At 36.7% G+C, this 25683-nt stretch overlaps 1 protein-coding gene across 1 annotated transcript; it reads left to right on the top strand.

Moving 5' to 3' along the window:
- Positions 1 to 110: 110 nt before the first annotated feature.
- Positions 111 to 24696, top strand: LOC139147405 (alanine aminotransferase 2-like). Its single transcript, XM_070718498.1, has 13 exons — positions 111 to 607; positions 5771 to 5860; positions 11317 to 11425; positions 13154 to 13284; positions 14836 to 14949; positions 16042 to 16171; positions 16666 to 16745; positions 17853 to 17986; positions 18452 to 18560; positions 19222 to 19287; positions 19916 to 20071; positions 20905 to 21017; positions 23139 to 24696. Exons 1-13 carry the CDS (start codon positions 383 to 385, stop codon positions 23230 to 23232), a joined length of 1551 nt encoding a protein of 516 aa, XP_070574599.1. The 5' UTR covers positions 111 to 382; the 3' UTR covers positions 23233 to 24696.
- The last annotated feature ends 987 nt before the right edge of the window (positions 24697 to 25683 follow it).

The raw sequence follows: 25683 nt of genomic DNA, 5'->3' as shown, positions 1-25683 counted from the left end.
ATCTATGAGATATTCTTCACATTTTATACTATAATTTCAACAGAACTTTTCTGTTAACAACCCTCTAACGAGTACGAAGGTACCCTTGGTAATATGGAGTGAGACCAGTCATTACAGTGGTATTCATTACAGTCACCTCATACCCTGTCATACGAAACTCTTCCGGAGCCATATTACCATAATATATGAAAAGTTATTGTATATTAGGCTTTACCTTGTCGGCTGAAGCTTGATGTCTGTCCAATCACGCAATTCTGTTTGAACATTCAGGTCAGTTACATAGCCTTGAGAGAATAGCGATCACTAATTCGACCAATAGCAGCGTTCGTATCATCAACCCAAGGCTTCCATATTTCTTTCTGCAATTGCAACAAAATCTTCGATGTACACAAGAGCCGCCCGTCGTGCTGTACCTGTGATAGCTACCAATCTTGAAAGGTCTCAGGGAAGCTTGCTTGGACGACTAGCAATGGCGAACTCAAGCCAGCCGAAAAGGCCCAAAGTGGTAACACTGGAAAATATGAACCCACACGTACGCACCATGCAATATGCTGTACGAGGTCCCATCGTAGCGAGAGCCACAGCCATCGAAAAAGAGCTTGCCCAGGTAAGGCGAAGATTGATCACAAATATCCATTGCTTGTTCAGCAAAGCATATCCCGAACGTCCATCGAACTTTATGAATACCGAGCTCTTCTTGATTTGTCACGTCCCGAAGCACGTCAAATGTTCGGGTCATGACCTTTTGCAAGGCCAAAGCAAGAGAAAGCCATCTTGACCACAGTCGTTTGGAGAGCTATTCAGCGCTGGGTCTATTCGCCCCATAGACGAGTGTGCAGAAGCGAGAAATACCCCAAGTCTGGAAACAGAATGGCTATAAAAACCACGCCATGTCACATTCCGTGTCCGATTTCACTGTGAAAATTAACAAGTTCATCTATCATGCAACCGTCGATCGCTCCCTATCATTCTAAAATTTCATACCTGATACTTTATCTGATTCAAAAACGCTCGTTTCGTGTAATTTTCGGCCGAATTCGACGGACACCTCGCCAAAACCTGGGGGTGAGCAACATTCCGGTCACCTCTTGGGTCCCTCCACTTTACTGACGTTGGCGCCGCCTACCCATGAGGGATGGCTGGAATGTTGCTCACGCTTATGTTTTGGCCAGGTTTATCTCAAACTCAGCCGAAAATCACAGGAAATGAGCATTTTGTAAGCAGATGAAGTATCAGGTATGAATTTTCGTGTGATTTTCGGCCGAGTTCAGACTACACGTCGCCAAAACATAAGGCATGAACAACCTTCCAGTCACCCCTCATGGGTACCAGGGCTCGAAAATTCTCGCCGCCCGACGCCCGTGACAAGTGAATTTTGAGTCCGGGCAAGTGAAAACAACATTCTCCCAGCCCGACGGACAAGTGAATTTCAATGAGGCCACGTACGTACGCGCTGCCACTCTCTAGTTCTTTGAGTGTACCGCTTTCGATATGGCCGGCCGATATAATAGCTCTGTTCTGCTTGGTTACAAAATAGCAAAATATTGACGTCTTTGCACGATCTGATGTTTTTTTCTTCTCATGATCTTATGTCACGGTGCCTCCTCAACAGAAAACTACAGCTTACAATAAAATGTTGTAAGGTGTTGAAACAATTTACCCTCCTTCCTACAACGTTACAATGTATTGAAACACTTTACTCTCCTTTCTACAAAGTTACAAATTCCCTGGTACGTGAAGCAAACATTGTTGCTGTTCGATACTGCAATCACAGTCCCTCTAGTACCTCATGGACGGACCGTGCTACAATACATCATGGACGACCATGAATACACTGAGGCCTGGCTTTGCCTCTGTGAGTCCTGCGTACCGGTCGTCCTTTTTAGTCCAAGTTTTACCTACTTTGCTTGAATCAAAATTTGGCCTGCAATTACTCAGTTTGATAGTAAAAACGATTATTTGAAAGGAAACTTTCACAAACAGAGTCAGAATACAAGAGAAAAGGAGAAAAACTTGAGGTTTTCTGAAAGGTCAAATCTGGGTCATCATGTGATGTCATAAATAAAGACCCCTTAAGTACACAATTATCGTTCAAAAGAAACCACCTAGGGAGGTCTAATAGGTACAATCTTATGATAAAAGGTAATTTCTTGGTGCTTTCCAATTTAATGGCATTTAGATTGACTGTCAGTTTTAAATTAAATTTTATTAACAGTTATGGCAAAGGGAAATTGTCAACAGTAGTTGCAGTAAGCATATCCATTTAAAATCATCACATTAATATTTCTGCAGATTCCTCCAGTTTAATGATGCAATAGTGAACATCACCAAACATTTCTTGATGATATCATAATATCATATGAAAATGTTCCTGGGCTACAATGTTATCATTATTATTAAAACTATTATTTCTCTTTAAAACATTGGGAAATGAATTGAACAATATCATTGTGTCTTGTTTTAAAGGATTTTGACCTGACCCTTTTTGTCTCAAGAAAAATACTTATGCTGAAGATGCTATTGAGCCTACTTGATCACAACTATGACACAACACCACAATACTTGTATCTACACTGTCACTATGCTACCGAATGCTTTCTTCTGCATGGAAAATTTGTATTTGTGTGGCTAACAAAACCACACAAGGAGCTTGTAGTGTATATGTATGATAAGTTGTCATACTGTGAACACTGACTCAATGCTGCAGAAGTATTCTGTATCTGTGGTAATATACACTTCACATTGCTACCTGATTTTTAGAATTGCCACCTAAATATTTCTTGCAGCAAAAGTTCACCACTCGAAATGAAAAAGTATTTCAATCCCTTCAATGTCATAAAAATAACAGATAATTAATGTAATAAAAACTAAAAAAATATTTCTTTAATGTTAAAACTATCATGAACAACATACCAAACATCTTGATTTGTAAAATTAGGAACTCCTGAATGCCAAGAAAGCTGTTGCTACACTTGAGATCATAAACTGTTTAAAAGTTGCTTAAAGTGGCTACAAGATTTTTGATTTGGCTAATGAATTGGCTAATCATATTGGTGACTTTAATGGGGAACCCTGCAGTTTATTCACATACCATGTGGTAGCAGTAAACTAAATGATACTGAAAGTTTCACATGGGCACAATTTGACACAACACCGGTGGCCTATTATATACTTACCCTTAGTGCACCTACCTCAGTAACCCGACTTGCCTATTTAACACAAGGTACCAGGTCATGATGACACACAATGATAATGTACTGGTGTTGTTTTATTGAAATACACTACATGTCCCCCCAAAATTTAATTTGTCCCCATTAAGACCAACTATGGGTCACTGTGTCCCCATGCTAACAAAAGCTGGCCGAAACACTGTGCATGTATACATTACGTAAGATATTATTTTTGAAGCACAGAATAAGGACACAAATTTATCAGTAAGTTACAGCTACTGTTTCTTTACAATGACATGAATAAAACCATACACATTTACTCCTTAAATCATCTGAAATTCAGGGCAAGTGAATTTTTCTTCCGGACAAGTGAAATTGAAAATTCACTTGCCCTATGGCAAGTGAATTTTTAAAAAAATTTTCGAGCCCTGGGTACGCGGCGGAAACGTCAGTTAAAGTGGAGGTGCCCAACGGTCCACTGTGAGGTGACCGGAATGTTGCTCCGCTTATGTTTTAGCGACGTGTCCGTCGAATTCGGCCGAAAATCACACGAAACGAGCGTTTGTGAAGCAAATCAAGTACCAGGTATGAATTTTGAGAATGCTAGGGAACGGTCGACGGTTACATGATAGATGAACTTGCTACTTTTCACGGTAAAATCGAACGTCGAAGATGACATGGTGGCACAATCCCTATACGAAATAGCCATTTCATTTCCAGACTTGGGGTATTCTCGCTTCTGCACACTCGTCTATGGGGCGAATAGTCCCAGCGCTGAATAGCTCTCCAAACGACTGTGATCTTGACATTCAGATAGGGTCATCTGCATTCCAAACGACAACAAAATCATTTTAAAGATGGAAAACCCCATCGAAAATTCAATTTACGTATCCTCTTTTTCACTGTTGTTCTTATTTTTAAATTGGCCGCGAACAAGTAAATACAGGGAATTTTGTAATTGCAATTGGCAAACTCTTTTCTGTCACTCTGCACAGCTTGATCAATGTTCCAGGTATAAAAGGGATTTAACATTGTCACCGGGGGGGGGGGGGTATATAATACGAGATTTTGACACTACTGATGGCTTGGGCATTTTACAGGAAGACCTGCATGTACCCTTTCATGTCTTTAGAGAAGATCTCCTTTTGACAGTTGACTGCCATGTTTACTAGCCAGGCATTGCTTTTATCAGACAGGGACCCTCCTGCAAAAATTTATATCTGGGGGAACATCCCTGTAAATCATGAGATTACCTATTGCCATTATGCCGTTATAATGAGGGCCTGTGAGTTGCCACGCATGTAAATCTTCAGTACTATACTCAGTTGTACAGTGTAAGATGGGAACGGTTATGGTGCTTGCCAGCCCAAGCTTACTGGCGACCTCTTTTGTTATCAAAGGGTTGACTGACAATCAAAAGATAGCAGTAAACACAGAAGTAACGCCTTGCAAATATGCAGAACTAAGCATTCCCTATGCATTACAAACCCTCCAAGATAACACTAACCGTATCAGTACTCCTCATCTGTTTACTCTGTTTGAAGCTTTGGCAAAAAAGCTACACAAAAAAATGAAGTTGTTGGTTACTTAGGGAGACTGTACCAGACCATCTTTGCCAAGGTGTATGTACTGAAGGATTGGTTGACTGTCTACGCAGATACTCAAGTAATACAATGAAATTTACAAAGGAGCGTAAGGATAAATAGACAAATGATTGGATAAATAAATAGACAAAATAAACATACATGTACATAAAATATATTTGGTACACATTTGCTGTGTGTACAGTTAGTAAATAAGTGTATGTGTACGAGACACGAGTTCAATGGCATGCCTGTCAGTTTTATGATTTTCATACCGATATAAGTAGTGACTCTGTGAAATCTCACAAGAGATGCAAGGCATTATGTGCACCCACATCCAGTTCTGTTAGTTGATGATTGACTAATTTAAGGTCATAATCATAATGCTGATGAAGCATGACCAATGTTCCGTTGTCACATTCCGTAAAGCCCTCCCCCTGGATAAGTATTGAAAACTCCCTGAGAAGGTCATTCAGCTATGCCAATGGTAGCAGTGACCTAGTTCATGCCCTTAGCTGCCTACATTTACCTTTATTTGGAAGGGGTTCAGGGACAACATGTGTCAATGACTTCAGGATATGCTTGCTACTATTGATGCTGTGGTTTTATGGTATTACATGGAAACTAATCCACAAAATCTACTGAACATTAGGTTATCATAAATCAGCTGTAGTCGAGTGATTTCTTGTAGTTGTGTATATTAGGATGGCTACCAGGAATTTCTGACTGAACATGCCTAGCACATGACAGCTATAAACAAAGGCAACAACGTAAAGATGGATTCTAATTCATAGTCTGTATACTAATTACACACTTTCTTATGTAATGAAAGAGGCATGCAAATGATTATGTGTCCACAAGATTTTGATAGTTAAAGAAATGCACAAGGAACTGCAATTAATTCATCTATTCGATTGATAAGTTTCATTGATGGAATGAACATTGCGTTTCCTTCAATGTGTATATAACAAGCAAAAAATACTAAACAATATTCCTTCTCTACTTTCTCACATACAGGGAGAGAAGAAGCCATTTCCAGATGTTGTAAAATGCAACATAGGTGATGCACATGCTTTGGGACAAAAGCCAATCACATTTATTAGACAGGTAAGTTTTCCCAATTGAAGCATGTGTATCTATATATTACATTACACAGGTATGTTACGGTGTATCACTCCAATGAAATTTTATTCTTACAATACTTAGTCAAAATTTTCTTTGTACATTAAAGTATTTGATGTATATGTGTAGAATTGTTAAGTTGACAGTGATGGTCAGTTTACAAATTTGGGTGGATTACAAGTTGTGTTACAACTCTTAAACAATATTAGTTCCGCTTTGGAATACATGCGCTCTTTGACAGCATTGCAAAACTTGTTTTATAGACAGAAAATTAAATGATCATTGTGTCCATATGTAGTAGAGTTTTTTTCTTCACTTGTGAAGCTTATATCTAGCATAGGGAGACCAGCAGAAAATGGCTGGTGTATTCTGTACCATAGACTAAACTGTCACCAATGTCCCCTGGCTCTTTGCAGTAGAATCTGCATGTTAATTGTGCTGATATTTGAACACCTTAATTAATGTGCGCTGTGCTTACACTTCCTCAGCAAAGAGAACAAGATACATGTTACAAATAATGCCATGATCAAGCTACTCTGTAAATCAAATTTTTATCTCATTATATAATTTATATGATTGCAAATGCTTTTACAGCTAATGATATTATTACTAAAATTTCTTACTTTTGCCATTATAAATATAAGATTGTTTGATTTGATTTATAGGCTGATTTACAAAAGGTCACAAATTTGAGGAAGATTTGTTTCAAATTTTCAGAACTCAGTTCCCATTGATAATATACTTAGTATAGTGATGCAAAGTCGTTCTTCATAGTCAGTTTTTTTCTGTGGAAACCATTCTATAGCCAGGTGTTCTCCAACTGGTGCCCTCGGTGCATGAATGATACAATCTGTGAGATGTAGGTCTTCATAGCTCAGCTATTCCCATACCCAAAAGTTTGATAACCCGGATATATATATATATCATTGTTGAGGTGTTGCGCTTTGTGCAGAATTGAGGACAAGGCATGACCTTGCATGTGTTATGAATTCAGATTGGCATTTATTTTCCGTAGCTATCGGCTTGATCATCTCATACTTGCTAATCACCTACATGTATGCAATAAAGTTTCAGATCAGAGCAGTTATAAATGAAAGTGCAGTATCTTTTGCTGGAAAATAAAACTTGCCATCGATTAAATATGTTAATCTAGTCTGCATGCCAATATCATATCATAGTTGATCTGTTTCTGAAAGAATGTTTATCAATGGGGGCAGGTCACATGACACAAGCTCACATAAGAGTAGGTATTGTAGTACAGAGATAAGTTTTGAGATCAGACCTACTAATCACCATGAAAAATAACTGTAAAGTTGATACCATTATCAGTGGCAAATGTTTAGTTACAGGAAAATTTATTGTACATTTCAAGGGTAGGTTTTTACTCCAGCTGTCTGTATATAAACAGTCACTGTTTCAAAGCAAGCTACCAAAGTGCACTTTGAAATTGTTTGTGTGAGTGACATGTTGAATCTCAGGGTAGTTTCTCTTTTGAATAATCATATGTAAATGTATAGACACATCTTGTAAGTCTGTGTTGCAAATTCAATCTTCACAGTATTTTTTTTCATGTAAATTTCTTTTTTCCCATTGTGACATACGTAAAGTTAACACAGGAATAGCAGCCATTCTGAAAGACAAATATATGTTTTTTGTTTGAAGATCTTTATTTTGTAATACAGCGCGATTGATGCAACAACTTTGGCATAAAGAACACATACCAGTAAGCAGCGTTTCACTAATATTGTTGTACAAAAATCATGTATACGAATGCATTACAACAGACTGACATATCACAAAATTCAACAATTGAGCAATAAGACCAGAGAGAACCAAATATTGTTCCATAACATTTCTTTACAACTGAATTGGGAAGTAGCTGAGCTGATGTTTATTTTTTGTACTTACACTGTAAGATGGTAGACACCTTAAAATTGAAAGATTTCAACTTTTACTCAGAATTTCATAAGGAAAGTCTGAACCATTCTCTTTGAAATAAAGAATTAAAAATCAAGGGTTAGGCCAAAAAAAAAAATAGTTTGTTTCTCATCCCCGCGCGCGTCAATGTTGACCCGCCGCGCCAACCTTTTTTTTTTTTGCATCTGAAGAGGGAACGAATAAAAAATGAAAAAAAAAACTAACGCAAAAATACCGCGACGATAAACTGAACTAGACAGAACATTGAACATCACACAGTGCTGTAACATTCCATTCAGAACTGTACACTATGTCATTGAAAGCTCTCAAAACTGCATTCTGCACTTATAGTCAAAAAGCAGCACTGTTGATATGCTAAAAATTTGCTGTGCATTTATCTCTGCATGCATTCCTATGCTCTTATGTTGTAAGCGCGTTGTCGTTGATGGTTGAATAAAAAAAAGTAGCAGCAAAAAAAAAAAAAACAAAACCGCGTCATAGCATCATTTTGCAAGATGCCTAGGATGAGAAACAAAACTATTTTTTTTTTTGGCCTTACCGTACAAAAGTTGACACTGGAGAAACAAATTAACCAATAGTTTACTGACATTGAATTTCAAAATGGCGGCCAATCCAATATTAAATATTTGGAAAATACTATTTGAGATAGTCACAAAATAAGCCAGTGAAAACTTTATTTACTCCATGTAGCTTCAGAATGAGTCCCCACAAGTGGTATACCAAAAAAAGTATTGTAAATTTTTCAAAGTTTGAATATCTGTCCTGCAGGTGCATTTACCATAAGTTTATTTATAATTTGGGTGAAACATGAAAGCCACAGTTAGTGCAACTGTATATCATTGAAAATAATAAATACAAGAATTATTCCAAAAAACATCAATTATTGGATAACAAGTAAAATGACAATTATTGCTCCTTGTTTTGATTGAGGCAGCTTCATGAAAGGGATGTAATTTTTCTCTCTGTTTACGGAAATCAGTCACTTTTTGCCTATGTGGCATGTTAGAGCTTTGCCACATTTCTTTCTAATCATGGGTTCAATCTAAAACAAATATTTTAATATTTTCAGGTGCCAGAAATAAAAATAGAACTCTACTAATATGCATAATCCCTTGATATGGTATTGAAGCCTCAAAGAATTTAGCTTATTCATAGCTCAAAAAATTTGTAATTTATGTTGGCCAAAATGTCAAGAATTACTGCCCATATAAGTATTACTCCTCTATATATCCTTCGAAAGCATTGATGTCAATGTTTCATCAAGTGTTTGAAAAATTTTGTGTACGTGTGTCATAGTGTAGTTTGAACTTTGACATACAGCTGTCTGCCATAATTCAGGACCAAGCGAAACAAATTGATACATGTACCGGTACTTGTAAATTTTTTCAAACAGGAAGGCCGCCACTCAATATTCAATGCAGACAGATCTAGGTTTTCTTTGATGAATTGCAAGGTGATCAAATGAGTTATAAATATGCACCTAGAGTGCATGTGAATGTAGATAATGCAACCATTGTCAAGAACCAATTTTTGAAATTGTGTCTTTTTCTTATCAACTGTTGCAATGAAGCACCCTTGCATAACATATCTACGATTTTGTAGTTACCCAGCTGTTGACACAACAGGATGACATGCAACACATTATTCCTCAAAACATGCTGTACCCTTGCAGGTTAATTATCTAAATGAGTCTGTATGCATTGTGATGTACATTTAAATGCAAATTCACTTTTATAACAATGGCAGTATGCATAAAACCATATACAGGTTTCGTTAACAAGCTGAGTTACATGTGGTGCATACTGTCAGAAATGACAGTAGATATTCACAGTGAAATGGACACAACGAGATTCACTGCTAAAGATAGCGACAAATTATTGATTGCGACAAATTATTGATTGTTTTGTCTACCATGACCATTGTTTATCCACTTCTGTTAAAGGCAATTCAAATTCAGTCAACTCACTTAATTGGCCATTCAGGAGATTTCCACAACTACCAAAATACTCTATGTGTCATGTTGCAAGTGAACTGTTGATCTTTTGCATTGAATGACCTTTGTAGAACAGAAATCTGAATGTAAGGTCATGTGCATTGTTTTGTTGTATTAAAATTATAAAAAACGCCCACTTTCAAACTGGACCTAATTGTCCAACTTCATTGTCCCATCAGAGAAATTTTTGTGAAAATCCCAGCAGAGGCTTGCTGGCTATCTGATGGTAAAGTCAGTGTTACTGTAAATTGAAAGGATTTTTAGCTTGTACAGTAGAATATGAAGTGTTATACATTTATATGTACTCCTACAAAAGCAGTATTTCCAAGGATGTTTTCTCGTATTTGATAAATGCTAGCATACGGACTGTAATTGCTTGTTCTACAGTTCATCCTGTCATAGACCCTCGAGAAAAACATTTTTCTTCTCGAGGGTCTATGATCCTGTCAAATATATCCAGTACATGTAAAATTCAAAGAATTTCAAGCACAGAGGTTTTTATGCTTTATATGGCGAGGACTTGTTGCCTTGAATTTATTACATTGGTCTGGTCTTGGTAACTTTCAGTTTCATGAAGTGTGCTATACTTTAATATAAAGGGCATATATATACACATGAAGTATGATGGCAAGGTGATACTTAAAAATGCAAACACTGCTTTAAGCTATATACTGTGCAAATAGATGCAGTGAACATTGACAGCTTTTGTAGATCCTGTGTGAAAAGCAGTCGGAAACAATCTGAACAGTGACTGGTCACCAAAATATTGTCAGATGTGTAACAAACATTTTGACCCAAAAATTTGCATGTAGGTCCAGAAAGGACTATGCTGATACAGACTTTGCAAATATACCGGTATGTCAGAGGATGATCAGCTCAGGGCCTCTAGCAGGCATCGTTTCCTTACATGACCTCCCAGTCCTAAGTAACCTAAGCCTCTGTATTTTGTAACATGGCACTTTCTGACCTCTCAAACTACCTTCACTGTCTCTCTTACGTAGCCATCGATTACTTTCTTTACTGTATGAGAAAGGTCTCTTAATGATGCCAGTATTATTTTATTATGTAAAGGCATATTATGTTGAATCTGTGTACATGCAAACTATAAAATATGTTTGCAGTCGTTTAATGATTTCTGTGGATAAGAAGTCAATGCTTGATTTCATTATAGTACACAGAGCTACTTTGCTTCACAATTAGAAATCTCAAATATAAGACCATTGAATCTTCACAACTATGGTTTCAGAAAATACTGCTTTTAGTTGGTGTGGTACGTGTATAGTTGCATACACTGTAGGAATTGACCATAAATCAATCTATCTCTGTGATGTTGGCCTTGACAGAGACAGTGTTTGACCATATGGTTTGACTCAAACTTCTAAGGTCATCTTGACATTGACCCTGCACAATGTGTGCAAGGTCAATGTATGTCATTTTCAATGTGTGAATGGCTTTTTGCCAATTTTGCAATATCATTGATTTCTGCCATTATTCCACCTTACTTTGACAGGTCATTGCACTGGCCACCTATCCAGAACTCCTGAGCAGTGACATGTTTCCTGAAGATGCCAAGGCAAGAGCGAGAAGGGCACTGTCTGGCTGTAAAAATGAAAGTGTCGGTCAGTCACCTTGTCTCCTCATTTGCATGACATGTATTTGCATTAGAACTCACTCATTGCAACCAAGACAGGAATATTTAGGGGGACAGAAGCAGTGACTTATTTCCCTCAGGAATTTCTCTTACATGAAGAAAGTGGTGTATTAATAAATGAAGGAACACAGTTTTAACTCATTACTACTGTACTGACATTTTCATGAAGCCTACAGTATTATATAATTTGATGAAGGCAATTAGTTCAAAGTAGGGTGCCTTGTATTCAAGTCTTGCATCACATGAACCTATGTTATTTGTCAACAAATGTGTAAAATAGTGTGTGTATACATGTATGTCACAATTAAATGAAGGAAAATTTGCTGGAGGTAGTATGTGCCTCAGGGACAGATATTCAGGCTTTCAAATTTGTTCAATACGTTTTTGCTATGCCACTTTGAGGGGGCTCATTATAAATCTCTTGGTGCAAGAAAAATTTTAACAGTCTCAGCTTTACAAAAATAAAAAAAAAATTATTTTTTCCCATAGAGTTACAGTAACACAGGGATGGCGGCCATTTTGAATTTCAAATATTGGTAAATATTACAGGTGTAGGTGATTTGTTTATCTAGACCAAACTTTGCACCGTGACCGCTGATTGTCATTCTTGATTTTCATTCTTGATTCTTGATAAGAGAATGGTTAAAAGTTTCATTGAGGAAAGTTTGAGCAAAAGTTTCAGTCTTTCACTCATGAGTCGCATATTACCTTACATGAAAGGCAGGCAAGGCAAGGGACTTTGCATTTGCGATATGCAGGTCTTTAAATACATGTAGTTACTGACGGTAGACTGTCATTTACAGTCAAAACACATTAAGTTGCAGTTGATACTTTTCATACAGGACAATGGCTCAGTAGATTAATTCAAACCATAGAAATTATCACAGACTGGGACAAATGGCCAGCACAAGATACTTTATCAAGGGTGATTAGATAATGTTCAATTTTGAAGCTTAGAGTCATACAATACACGGTATATCACTTCACCCACTGTGTATTTACCTACCTGACAATGCCAGCATGGTTCAATTATTGAGCAAATTTATGACAAATATTTTTAGATCTTTCTAATGAGTGTCACAATATATTGATTGCAAATAAAAGAAATGTTTTTGCTTTGAGGGCCATTTTATTGAGGAAGGAAAACATAAGGACAACCCAGTCCATTGTTTCAAAATGGCCAAGCCTTGCCTTAGTATGTGCCTCAAAAGTGAAAGACTTAAACTTTTGCTCAAACTTTCCTTAAGGAATCTTTCAACTGTTCTCTTTCAAAATTAAGAATAAAAATCAGGGGTCACAGAGCAAATTTCAGTACTAGAGAAACAAATTACTCAAGGTTTACCGATATTTGAAATTCAAAATGGCCGCCATCCCTGTGTTAACTGTGGAGAAAGAATAAAATTTTTGATTTTCAAAAAACTAAAGCCAATGGAAGTTTTTCTTTCTCCAAGGGCTTCAAAATGAACCCCCACAAGTGGTAGATCATTAAAGAATTGTCAAAGTTTGAGAGTCCAAATATCTGTCCCCGAGGCATGATCTAGCTTAGACACAGCATATGACTGGTGTATATTTGTAATTATCTCCAAACAGCATCAGTTAGCGAAAGCTTTGAGAGTCTACAGTAACCTCCAAATTGCCCGGTACACATGTATGCTAAATGAATTTGAAGCCATTTGAATTTGAACTTTCATGACAGGTTCGTACAGTGACAGTGTTGGAATTGAACCAATCCGGCAAGACATAGCAGCTTACATAGAGAGAAGAGACGGCCATCCCAGTGATCCTAATGACATTGTACTATGTGCTGGTGCTAGCGAAGGAATTAGAGTAAGTGTGAACTTATGGAATTTTGGAACAGATACTGTGATATAGACAGTCCTTATCCTTATTAAGGTAAACAAAGTAACAATCCATTTCTAATCATCTTTTTGGTCTGGTCATGTGTGATGTATACAAGACTACTGTATTGTAGATACTCTTTCGTTCTTTAGAATAATTTACATTGGAGTTTCGTGAAAACAGTTTACTGTATCTTTATGACAAATCTTCTTAATCTTCTATTTAAAGGACGGCGTTTACTCTTATCATGACCTCTGACATTGTTGCTATGACAGCATCAAGTATAAAGGTCATTCACAATTCAGAAAGTCGCTCGTTTAGATAAACATAAATAATAGTGGCGATATATAAAGTGTCATTGTGTTTATGAAGGTCACCCTGGGTGTAAACGTGATGCATGTAAAATGATATGTGCATGCTTATCAATACCAGGTTATAATGAAATGTAAAAATGTAAATTCTTCATCATTTGCCCTCGAATGCAGCATTTTGCGTGATGGAAAATGTACATGAGACATTCACCAAACCTGTTGGACCCTCGGGTTCAAGCTGATGCCAGATTTGTATTAATAAAACCAGTATTACTTGCCCATAATAAAATAACATCATGCATGTAAGATTTGTACAACAACAAGAGATCGACCACATTGAATGTTGACTTTAACATTCTCAGAGTATAAAAGGCAACTCATTGTCCTGTATTATGCGCAGTTTTTTATGACTTCATTTTTCCAATGAAAGACTGTCAACAAAAGAAGTAATCATTAGCAAACCTTGGCCATTGTGATAAGGTGTTTGTTAGGATTTAAGATAGCAGATCCCACTGTGATGGGAGTTGCTACTTAGAGCTGAAGTAGGGTAGTTTTATGACTGCTGCATTTCATGCTTGTAACCACTTTGCAACAGTATGCAGAGTGGCAGTAGTTGCAATATTTGCCAAATCTGCGGTACACACTTTTTATACCTCTAGAAAAGTTGAAAATGAATCATTAGTGTATAAAAAGGAGAAATGAATTCTTATTCAATATAGATCTGGTCAATATTTCTTTATCCAAATAGTCGTCATATCCAGTTTATTGAACAATAGATTGTGTTGTTTACATTGTTGTGACTTGTATAGTGTTGACCCATTCTGTTTTTGACCTTTGTGCCAGCAGTCTGTGATTTCAGTGTCAAAGAAAAATTTGCAGACATTTTCATGTAACAAAATTTTTTATCGTTTCAGCCTAGTACCTGATTGTTATTTAAACAGAGTACATGCTCCAGCCTGCACATTTGAAGGTCCAAATGTCCGAGTTACTGCCAAAGGGATGTGTTAAAATTTTAAATGGCCAAAACTTTTTACAGATTTTAAAAACATAGTATACACCTTTTATTGTAATTATTTTATCATTCTTATAGTTGTTCTGGGCACAAACTTATGGTATGAGAGATGCCAATCACAAAATAGACTTGTGTAGGATTCCCTGTGAATTTTATTTGACACTTGTAGTTGATTTGTCTGATACGGTAAACTTTGCTCTTTCAATGTATTTGCAGTCTCTACTGAAATGTGTAGTGGCCGGGGAAGGCAAAACAAGATCTGGTGTTATGATTCCAATTCCTCAATACCCACTATATTCAGCATCACTGGCAGAATTTGATGCTGTGCAGGTAAGTCAAGTCTCAACCACATCATTTGGGTCTGCACTCAGTTGGTCAGTGTGTTCTGTAAGGTTAATATGGTGTATCGGTAATTAAACAGTGTCCCACTAACTGGCAGGACAATATTTCATGTGTTATTCAGGACTAGAACAAACTGATATTATCACAAAATCCTCAAATCAGAGCATAGGAATCTTCATGATAGTACCTCATGATCTTGAAATGATTTGTTAACCCATTGAGTGCTGTAATTTTTGCCACCAAAATTTTAGAGCAACATTTTACCAATTTTTATAATTTTTTCTGTAATTGTTTGATAATTTTGGACCAAATGGACATCATATTTCATTGGCTACAATTTTTGATCAAAATTTTGGCAAAAATCTTGAAAAAAATTGACAAGGGTATATTTTGTAAAATAACAAAAATTGACTTTGGCTCCCAAGGGTTAAAACTAACTTGATAATAGATGAATGCTCCTTTTTCCAAAGCATTGTAGAACTTTTGGAAACACAGCCCAGTGTTGGGCCCTATGAAATTCTTGATGTAAAACTTCAATTTTTTTTTTAGAAAGCTAGCGCCTTTTGTTACTTTACGCTCACTTTACTTTGGTGAACGACCAAATTATTCCTTGATTTGTTGAGAAGCATCACAATTACAGGATAAACTTTTAGGGCTCGTTCAGTTAAATTTCAAAAGCTGCCACTGTACTCATTCACATTGTCATGATATCATAGTGACAGTCAGTTGCTCTTGCCTCACACATTTCAGGGATCAGCAAATCTACAAGCCAAAGCTCATAGACTTGGTGTCTTTATGGCAAGTTTGTGTTGTTTCCACTAGCCCAATGGGATAGTGAATTATGCAACTGGTAACTTCAATGTTGACTACGTGCACCTGGCTAATGGAGCTGTGCCATCTTGGTTACTAGTCCATGGGCTTGTGGATCTGAAAATAATTTGCTCACCCCAGAATAGATTCTTCCCTCACATAAAATCACAAATGCTCATATCCCAGCCAAAACTGTGTAATGATTGCAAAGCTAGATAAAACATGAAGTATTATGCTAAATACTCTATTAACCTGTGAATTCTCTGGCAGATTGGATACTTCATGGATGAAGAGACTGGCTGGAGTTTGAAAGTATCTGAGTTGGAACGAGCAGTCACTGAAGCCAGGAAGCACAGCAATCCCGTGGCTATTGTTATCATCAACCCAGGAAATCCCACTGGTAGGTACACTTCAATTACCAATAATTTATTTCCTTTTTTGCCAAATTGTTGATCAAATACATGTTTCAAATTCACTCTTTGAGTTCACAGATAGCAATGTGTTCAGGCACTGGTTTCGAATTTAGATTCTATAATGTATCAAGCCTGCTGGCCAATTTTGTAAATTCATACTTGCACAATATTACTCCATGAAATATTTTTTCACCTTTTTGGGCCTTATTTGTAGTGAATTGCACTGTACTTTTCCAATTGATAGGCATATTATACAAATATCCTGATGGCTAGTTACTTGCACCAAAATTAATCAAGGAGTCTGAACTTGGGCTATTCTCTACCTGATTGGCTGTTCGGAAATAATTTAATAAGAACAATGCATTTCAGCCAACCAATATTGGCCCAAAAAAGTTTCCAAGAAGCAGCACTTTAGTCACTTGATCAGACCAATGTAACTATCAATGTAGTACACAATGAAAAACTTTGTTTTCCTGTTTAGGTCAAGTGTTGAACCGGGAGAACATTGAAGACATCATTAAGTTTGCACACAGAGAAAATTTATACATTGTTGCTGATGAGGTTGGTTGATCTTAATGATAGCTGTGGAAAGAAGAGTTTGTGAAAATACCCTCCTTTGAGAATAAACTTCCAAACGTCAGAAAACAAAATTTGTTATCTTGATGATCCTGGTTTTTGGATTAATTATTGAGATGACGATTCACAGAAGGAGAAAGTACCCATACAAAGCAGAGAATAAGTGTTGTTTTCTTTGACTCAGAAAACAGTCTTTAATTTACCAGTGCATGTATTGATGTGGATGCAACTCACGACATTATAACAAATCCCTAAATTGACACTAATGTTGAAATATGTAGGGAGATACAGGGTATGTTGTATGAAGGAGACAGTGAAAGTGTGTGAAGCAAATCCTCAATGGACAATTTTTTTGGGGGTCATTTCTGCTAAAAGAATTTTGAAAGTGGATTTTTACACGATGAAGTGAAAGAGATTTGAACTGCTGGCCTTGGGTGTCTATTTTACTGTTACAGCCAAAGATTCATATGCAAAAATTTAGCATTCAGCATTCTCAAAATATTCTTATGTTCTCTCAGCATATGTGTGCCCTCTTTTAATAGGCTAAATAGATTCACTCTGTAACTGAAGCTTGTCCTATATGCAAGGAAAATTTTACCTATTATGGATGCTGGATTGCTGATGCAAATAAATTTCCAGAAGTTCCTAAATTGACTTATGCAGATGAGAAATGTTCCCCTCTCAGATGACACAGTACTTAACATTCATGTTGCCAGTAAAATGTGTAGTGGTAATATGTTTTCTTCTACTTTTAATACAAATGTAATTTCTTCGACAAGTACTGTTGAAAAATTCATTCATTTTTAGGGAAGTTGGATTCTAGTATGACAGTTGATGTTACTGATAATTTAAATGCATCAAGCAGAGTTTCAGTTTCAGCATAGTGTTGTCCTTGGCCATATGATACTTCACCCATAATGCACTGTTGCAATGGAAGGCACAAGCAAATTTTTACCTACAGTAATCCATACTACTCTTTGCATACTGTTAAACACAAAGACTGTTCTCTATTATTTTCTTCTTGAATACTGAAGTCAGATTTTCACATGCTGTAGTATATTATCTGAGAGTATGTGTATGATCATATTTTAGGTGTATCAAGAGAACATTTACGCTAAAGGTGCCAAGTTTCACTCGTTCAAGAAAGTATTGCGTGAAATGGGACCTGAGTATCAAACCATGGAACTTGCATCCTTCTACTCAACATCCAAGGGATTCATGGGAGAGTAAGTCAATTTGTGGTGTACATGAATTAATGCAGTCGTCGTTTTGTATAAAGGAGTAATATTTCAGTTGGAGAGAAAGGATAATGTAAAAATAGTGTAGGATTTGGGAAGTGCGCCCTCATGCGGTGGTATTTACAGAAAACAGCAACATTTGTTTATTGTATAAAATGGTGTATGGGAAGGACAGGACATCTGTAATCAACATTGAGAACATTTATTTGGATTTCCTTACATCTGAAAAGAGCAGTTTGTTTGTGAACTTGCTTCATATTATGTGACTCTGCAAGTTTAGCTATACTGCAGTATGTGTGAATATTGCATAGTTTTGTCAACCTCATAATCATTTCCAAATAGTCAGTGTTGTGTACGTAGCTGATTGCCACTGTCAATTTAATTGTTTGTCTATTTTTGCTCAAGATGAACCTGATGAAGTAACTTTTATGCTTTGTGTCATTTCATATGTAGATGTGGTCTACGTGGTGGTTACATGGAAGCCATAAATATGGACACTGAAGTCTTTGGTATGCTCAAGAAATTAGTATCAGCAAAGCTTTGTCCAACCACTCTAGGACAGGTCTGTTTTCAGTCTTTGACACACCTCTATTGGCATGCACCAATTTTCTTTGTATCCATGTGTCTTTACTTCTAAACTTTTGGAGACCGGAAAGCATAAAGAATTTGAAAGTGTTATCTAAGATAATCAAAAGTAACTCACCTGCCTGTCTAATTAACAATGTTTTAATGAAAATATGAATGTTATGCATTTTGGGCAAATTAGAGCATCACATATGATTATTTTTCTTCTAAGTCATTCTACAACTATCAGCTTTATGAACAAGCACATCTTTCCTCACAGATGATGATCTGCAAAGCTGGTTACACTACTGCACGACGTTATATTTACAACCTAAGCTTGACTTATTTTCCCTTTTTGTGAGTTGAACTGGTGCAAAGATTTCTTTAGCAAATTTTTCAAGGGAGATACTGATATTGAATAGTTCTCCGCTGGAATAAAAAAGACACGTGATGTTTACAGACTCAGTACACCCATAATATAACAAATTCTTGTTTAACACATCGCAGTTTAACCTTAACACCGTCAGCATCCAAAATCTTGCTTTTACAGCAGACTAGTGAAATATAAATTGACGTGAATTGGATTATGTTGCATTGTTAGACTTTTGTCAGTGGCTTTCCAACTATGAATACATGGCTTGTACTTTGGTCTTGTACAGATTACCATGGAATGTACAGTCAACCCACCAAGGGAAGGAGAACCTTCTTATGAACTCTTCATGCAAGTAAGTCACTAATATATCACACCAAAAAACCTACACCCCCAATATCACGTGTCAGATCAGTAATCACCATCCATAACAATAGATTTGGGCCAAACCATGCTGGTATTAGGGGTAAAAGAATCTGCAAGCATTTACAGTTACTCTTTTGTTTGGAAGGAGCCATGTTTCAACCTTTCAATATCAAATATTTTCAAGTTTCTGCGGTGTTGATTTGACAGAAGAGAATTGTGATCTATTAAGAAAATGTGTCATTCTCCGTAGGGTTGTCCAGAGTGTTATCAAGTATATGCAAAATATTAAATCATCAGTGCACGATGGGCACATGTTGTCTTTTGATAAAAGGAACACAAGATAAATTCTTCATTATCATATATTAAAAAGTTTCTATAATGTGGAAGAGACATGATATTCATCTGACTGTAAATGTGTTTAACACATGTTACATGTGTTTTTCGCCTTCAGCACATATACATGTACTCTCTGTGAAAAACAACCTTAAAACTGATATGACGATGGTTTTATAGTCAGACATTTGAAACACCATGAACCAAGATTGTCCATATCATATGAATACAGATATGCATATATTGTAACACAAATGCTTTGTATGGATGGATTTTTTCCACAGGAAAAGACTGCTGTACTACAGGCGCTGAGAGAGAAAGCCAAACTTGTTGCCGAAACCTTTGATGCTGTTGATGGGGTGTCGTGTAATGAAGTGATGGGTGCTATGTATGCATTTCCAAGGATTCATTTGCCGAAGAAAGCCGTTGAGAAAGCCAAGGTCTGTGAAACAACCACAAATATTTCATTATTTTCAACCAAAACAATCTTTTCCTGACTACACTTGCCTGATTGCTGGCACCCAGCAACCCCAGTTGTATGCAATTATAAGGGTTATATTGCCACGTGGCCACACTGGAAGGAGTGGGTTGACGTCATTGTTGCTGCAATTTATGAGTTATATTTGGTTTACATGAAATGAGATGCAGAGGTATCGGACTGAATGTGGCAGTTGGTACCTTCTGCATAACCTGCAGTTGGGTGTTGCATTCTTGCAAGCCAGTGCTCTACTTCTGCTTCATGATATGGGGCAAAAAAATTGCTGTGTAAAACATGCTTGTTGTGTACAATGACGAGACAATGACAGACTACTTCTGAAAGGAACAAGAGACACATGAACTCAAGACACTTAAAGGAAACACATACAGGTTTCTTGTGTTACTTTCTGTAAAGAAGAAGATTTGCTTAAATTGTAGAAGAACCGGTGAAGAATTTCTAAACATGATTTTGACCAGTTTTCATCATGATGTTCCTTGAATCTCAGAAACTGTGATGTTCTTCTGTTTTACTTTCCTTCTACATGAAATGTCACAGTGTCTGCTTTGTCTCAGTCTCAGTATTTTCCCTATTCTATATGCAACATACTTTGCATTCAGTATGGTAATTTGATATATTTATGCAAATACCGGTAGACTAATATATTCAAAAATATGTAGCCAAAATAATGACATACTTCCATGCACGAATTTGACTGCAGAATTAAGATGGTTATATTATTTGTATAATATTACTTTATCACCTGAATTCTGTCTTCTTATTTCATGATGCTTGCAGGAGTTAGGAATGGCAGCTGATGCATTCTACTGTATGCGATTCCTAGAGGAGAAGGGAGTGTGTGTAGTAGCTGGCAGTGGATTTGGTCAAGTTGACGGAACGTACCACTTCAGGTAAGGATAGGTTGTAACTCTATAACATGTATGATGTCATGTAGACTGAAAGATCTGTCACTTGAGGGCGCTCTCTGCCCTATAAGCGTAGACAGTCCCCTTGAGCGACGGATCTTTCAGTCTAGATCTCACGCAGATCTTTTTAGGAAAGTTTCAATTGTAACTTATAATTGCGTGCAATCACTGTAGCATCATTTGGTCAGGTATTTCAAGTTACATCAATGTCAATGTAAAAGAATGGGGACACTTTCGTGAAAGCACAACAGTGTTTAGGCTGTGAAATTGGACATGTCAATCGAAGGTCCAAAGGGTTTTGAATATTATTGTACAGCATTCTGTTAACTAAATTTGGTATGATGTTAGTGAAGTCTGTTATTATGGTTGAAACCTTAAAACATATGTTCACTTAAAAGAGTTGTCAACAAAATCTCCCTTAGCCTCTTCATCCTGATTCTGTGTGAATGGCTCACAATCACCATTGATAACAATGGCCCTAGGCCAAACCATTGCAGTGTAGGCATAAGCTTCCACTCACAGACAGGACATACCGGTATAAAGCAAATAATGATACAGTCACTTTCATCTACCAGAAGAATATACTGAAGAGCAAACAGCTGCCCTCAACCCTTTCACCATCATGGTTTGGTCCAACTCCTTTGTTATCAATGGTGATTGTGGACCTGTTGACAGGGAAATAGGGTTGAACAGGTTAAAGACTGCAGATCCCAGATGACAGAACTACAAGGCTGTAGTTGATGCTTGATCATGCATAATCAAAATTTGTGTTGACAGTTGACTGTTAGAAGGTTTTACTTAACACAGAAAAACACCAAAATAGTGGCTTTGTCCCCAGAGTAGTAAGTTGTTTTAGACCATTTTTCTACCATGATTGAAAGTTAAAAAAATGTACATGGTCAGCATATTTGGGCAAATTCAGTAAATGATAATGACATGTGAATCAGTCACATACATACATACATACATACATACATAACCCTTTTCCTGCCAAGTTCATATTTCACCATCAGATCAAGATGGTTAAAATTAATGAAACACAACATATTCCATATGGTGTATTTTAACATAATATTATATATTTGAAAGCTGTTGAAAAGATGAATACTGTAAACTTGATTTTTACGGACTAAAGATGCTCTAACAGACCAAGCCAAGTGGGTGAAAATACGTCATGTTTTTGCTCAATACCGCTTTTTTCTGACTTGGCTGATGGGGAAGTGATACTGTCTGGCAGGAAAAGGGATAAACTGTTCAGAAGTGCTGTTAGCGGATGACATCATCGTTCTCTCATTAATATGCAAAAACAAGTTTTTGTCTGCAAATTTAAATTTTTTGAAATCTTCTCAAGAATGATGAAAATACAACTTAATAGGCAACTGCTAATGTTACAATGAATACTAAAAGACATATTAACTGCAAAAAAAAAAGTGCCACTGAAAAAGTTGCCGTCTCTGTATATTTCTCTGTTTTGTTTTTTGTTGTGTTTTGAAATTTTTCGTATATTTTTATTATTGTTATATTTTGAATTTATCTTAAATCGTTTGTCTTTTCTGTTTTTAATTTGTATGTGTAACTTGTAAAATATATCTTTTGTGGAGGGTTGCTTTTTTATAGGTGTCAGTCACCTGTGCGACTCATCCTGCTGAATAAATAAATAAATAAAATAAATAAAAATTAACAGCAGTGCATGCAACATTTCAAGCAGCAGTGTCTGATGTCGTGTGTTCAGCCATAGTTGATAACAAACTTGTAACTGCCAACAGCGCTATTTTACACAAAGTGACTCTCTGTCGTTTCAGTTCAAAAGTTCATGATGACGTGTGACTAATTTGCATGTTCATTCATAGCTATGTGGTTGTGACAAATTGCAATTGTGACTGATGGAAACGCTTCTATCAGTATTTCTCAGATCAGAAGTTTATTTAATCTGAATAGATAGAAATATTCTCATTATTTGACTCAGATCTGCATGCATTGATTTGAAAACCAAGGACTGAGGATTATCTGTCTTGATTGTTTCACATCATTCTGTACAGTATTTGTTACCCCAGCTGTGGTTTATAGAGCAAGTGAAGCTCATATTTTCTACTTCTTTGATTTCAGAATGACCATCCTACCTTCAGTTGAGAAAATCAAGGAAGTCATGGAGAGATTCCGGGAGTTCCACAGTAAGTTTATGGAAGAGTACAAAGACTAGTCGCAGATGCCCGTAGAGATCTCCACAGGGGAACCAGGAATAGAGAAGGGAAACTCTGAAATATGTGTATAGCCGACCAGTGTTTCAACATTGCAGTTTAATAGAAGACCAAAGTCTTAGCTGTTAAAGAAAATCCTGTTTTCTCACCATGAAGCAATCTAACCATAGCTCAGTGAAAGGAGTAAAATTATTATTGGCCCTCAGAATGATTTTACAGAACAATGCCATGTTTGATTTTTTTTGTAATGTGTGAATTCTTTTCAACTTACAACGATTTGGCTGATCAGCTGTGCATTTCTACTTCATATAATTGTACTAACACTGCTTAATGAGAATGTTGTATTTTAAACAAATCTACGCAGTACTGGTATTAAGGTAGCAAATATGAGTTTTTTCATCATTCTGAGGAGAATTGTGGTGCTGTTGTGGAGGAATATTTCCCATCTTCAAGTAATAAGGTATAAAATAAGAGTTATGTTGGTATATAATGGAATTTGTATGCAGGAGCAAGTAAGTTTCTGGGCTGGACTATGGAAAATCTGGTCTTTGATAAAGTCAGCCCATTTTACAAATATCTTTTTAGTTTTAGAATGTAGTTTATAAAGGTCAAAGTTGTCTGATTTCATGTGATTCTTTCCAATATTTCTGTGTGCATTATGAACTCCATGCTGCGTGCACCAAAATTTTACAAATTGTAAAACAGGTTGAATAACTGACCTTTATCGTCACTCAAAATGTGTAATACAGAAGGGCAGTCTGATTGAATTTCTTTGGTTTGACCAAAGCAACAAAAGAAATATTGAAGCATCTAAGGATCCTGACCTAGGTTTTGGACATGAATTCTACATGTAATTACAGGAACTCCTTATGACTTATTAACACCTGTAAAGTTTTAGTAAAACATTTAAAATAAGGATGAACACATTGTTTAAGGGTGACAGGCAAGGTTTTAAATAGGCTTTCAATTATCAATGATACAACATAGCAAGGTTTGTTCTTGCTGTATGAAATACTTAACGTTTGTGATTTGACCTTGTAATTGATTCTAGCTGTACGGAGGGTGCACTGAATACAGTACAGTTTCAGAATATTCCTCTCCGCCTGTTTCTGTCATTCGGAGTTCCTCAGATTTGCGTATGTAACTCTCAACAAGCTGAAACATAGTGATGTTAACAAAACAAGTGTAGTTCTTGGGTAACTGTCACATTGTCAATCTTTAAATTTTCCAAAGATTTGTATAACACAAGGGAGTTGAGCAGTCTATGTGCACAAAAGCAGGAAGTGTTGTTGAACAAAATGTGAGAACACGATTGGTTTCTAACATGTAGTTTTCCTTTATTCTGCAAAATGGTGTTACACATGTCATTAGATTGCCTTTCTTGTACATAAGGAATGTTGCGATTGCCAACAATTGCCACTTCAGTAATCGTGTACTGTAAAATAAAATGACCATCTTTAACCATAGTAGTTGAGCTGAAAGCTTTTGATCTTGTTGTGCGTGAGCAATGAGATGTAGATTGAGAGTGTATTTTTCAATGACAAATAAACTGTTGCTCCAGTATTTCATCGGTACCAGAACATTTGTGTGTCAACCACGGCAAAGTTTATTTTAATCACCACTATTAAGGTAGTATGCATCTGGAAACATTAATTTCTAACTTTTACATAAACTTTCCTCAGGAGGAAAATGACAATAAAACCAGGGACAGTGTGCAAAGTTTTAGAATAGATATGCAAATAACCTCAAATTTACTAATGTTTGAATGCCATAGCTGCCATATCTGTCGTTAATTCCATGGGGAAAATTTAATAATGCCCGCTGCAAGCTAGACTGTCGACAGTCCCATGTGCCTTTTCTGTCTCTATTGGTGTACTCTCTTGCAAATACAGTGGGGGAATTGCAAGCGTAGTGACAAAGGCGCGAGCCACGAGTGCCATAAGACACAAATGTTGTGTCCAGCAGCTCGTGGTTATGCTTGCGGCATTCCCCACCACTGTATGTGCGAGAAGACTACATCAATAATAGTGAAGAAAAGGCACAACAGACTGTCAACAGTCTAGCTGCAGGCAGGTACTCATGGACTTTGGTGCAATTCAAGACAACTCGCTCAAGCCACACCGATAGATGAATGCTGTGTGTCTGAAGCAAATTTTGACCCAATCAAGAGTATAACCCCTTCGGAGGTCATCGCTATTATATTGTGGCAACATCTGTTTTCCTGTTTCGAAATAGCTTTGTGCATAGTAGCAGCAACAAAAAAGGACAAAAATGTTAACATTGTGCAATGGCTATCAGGTCAAGCATTATTAAGAGAGGGCAAGATAGCATTTGTACTCAGCTGTGATAGTGAAGCAGACAGCAAAACGTGGCAATACTAGTACAGAAAAGCGCAAACAAAATGTAATAAGGCAGTTCTAAAAAGCAAAATTTCATAGGAGTTACACTGCTCC

The sequence above is a fragment of the Ptychodera flava genome, chromosome 13 (assembly GCF_041260155.1).
Source record: "Ptychodera flava strain L36383 chromosome 13, AS_Pfla_20210202, whole genome shotgun sequence".
Lineage (NCBI taxonomy): Eukaryota > Metazoa > Hemichordata > Enteropneusta > Ptychoderidae > Ptychodera > Ptychodera flava.
This window is presented reverse-complemented; position numbering and strand designations above follow the sequence as displayed.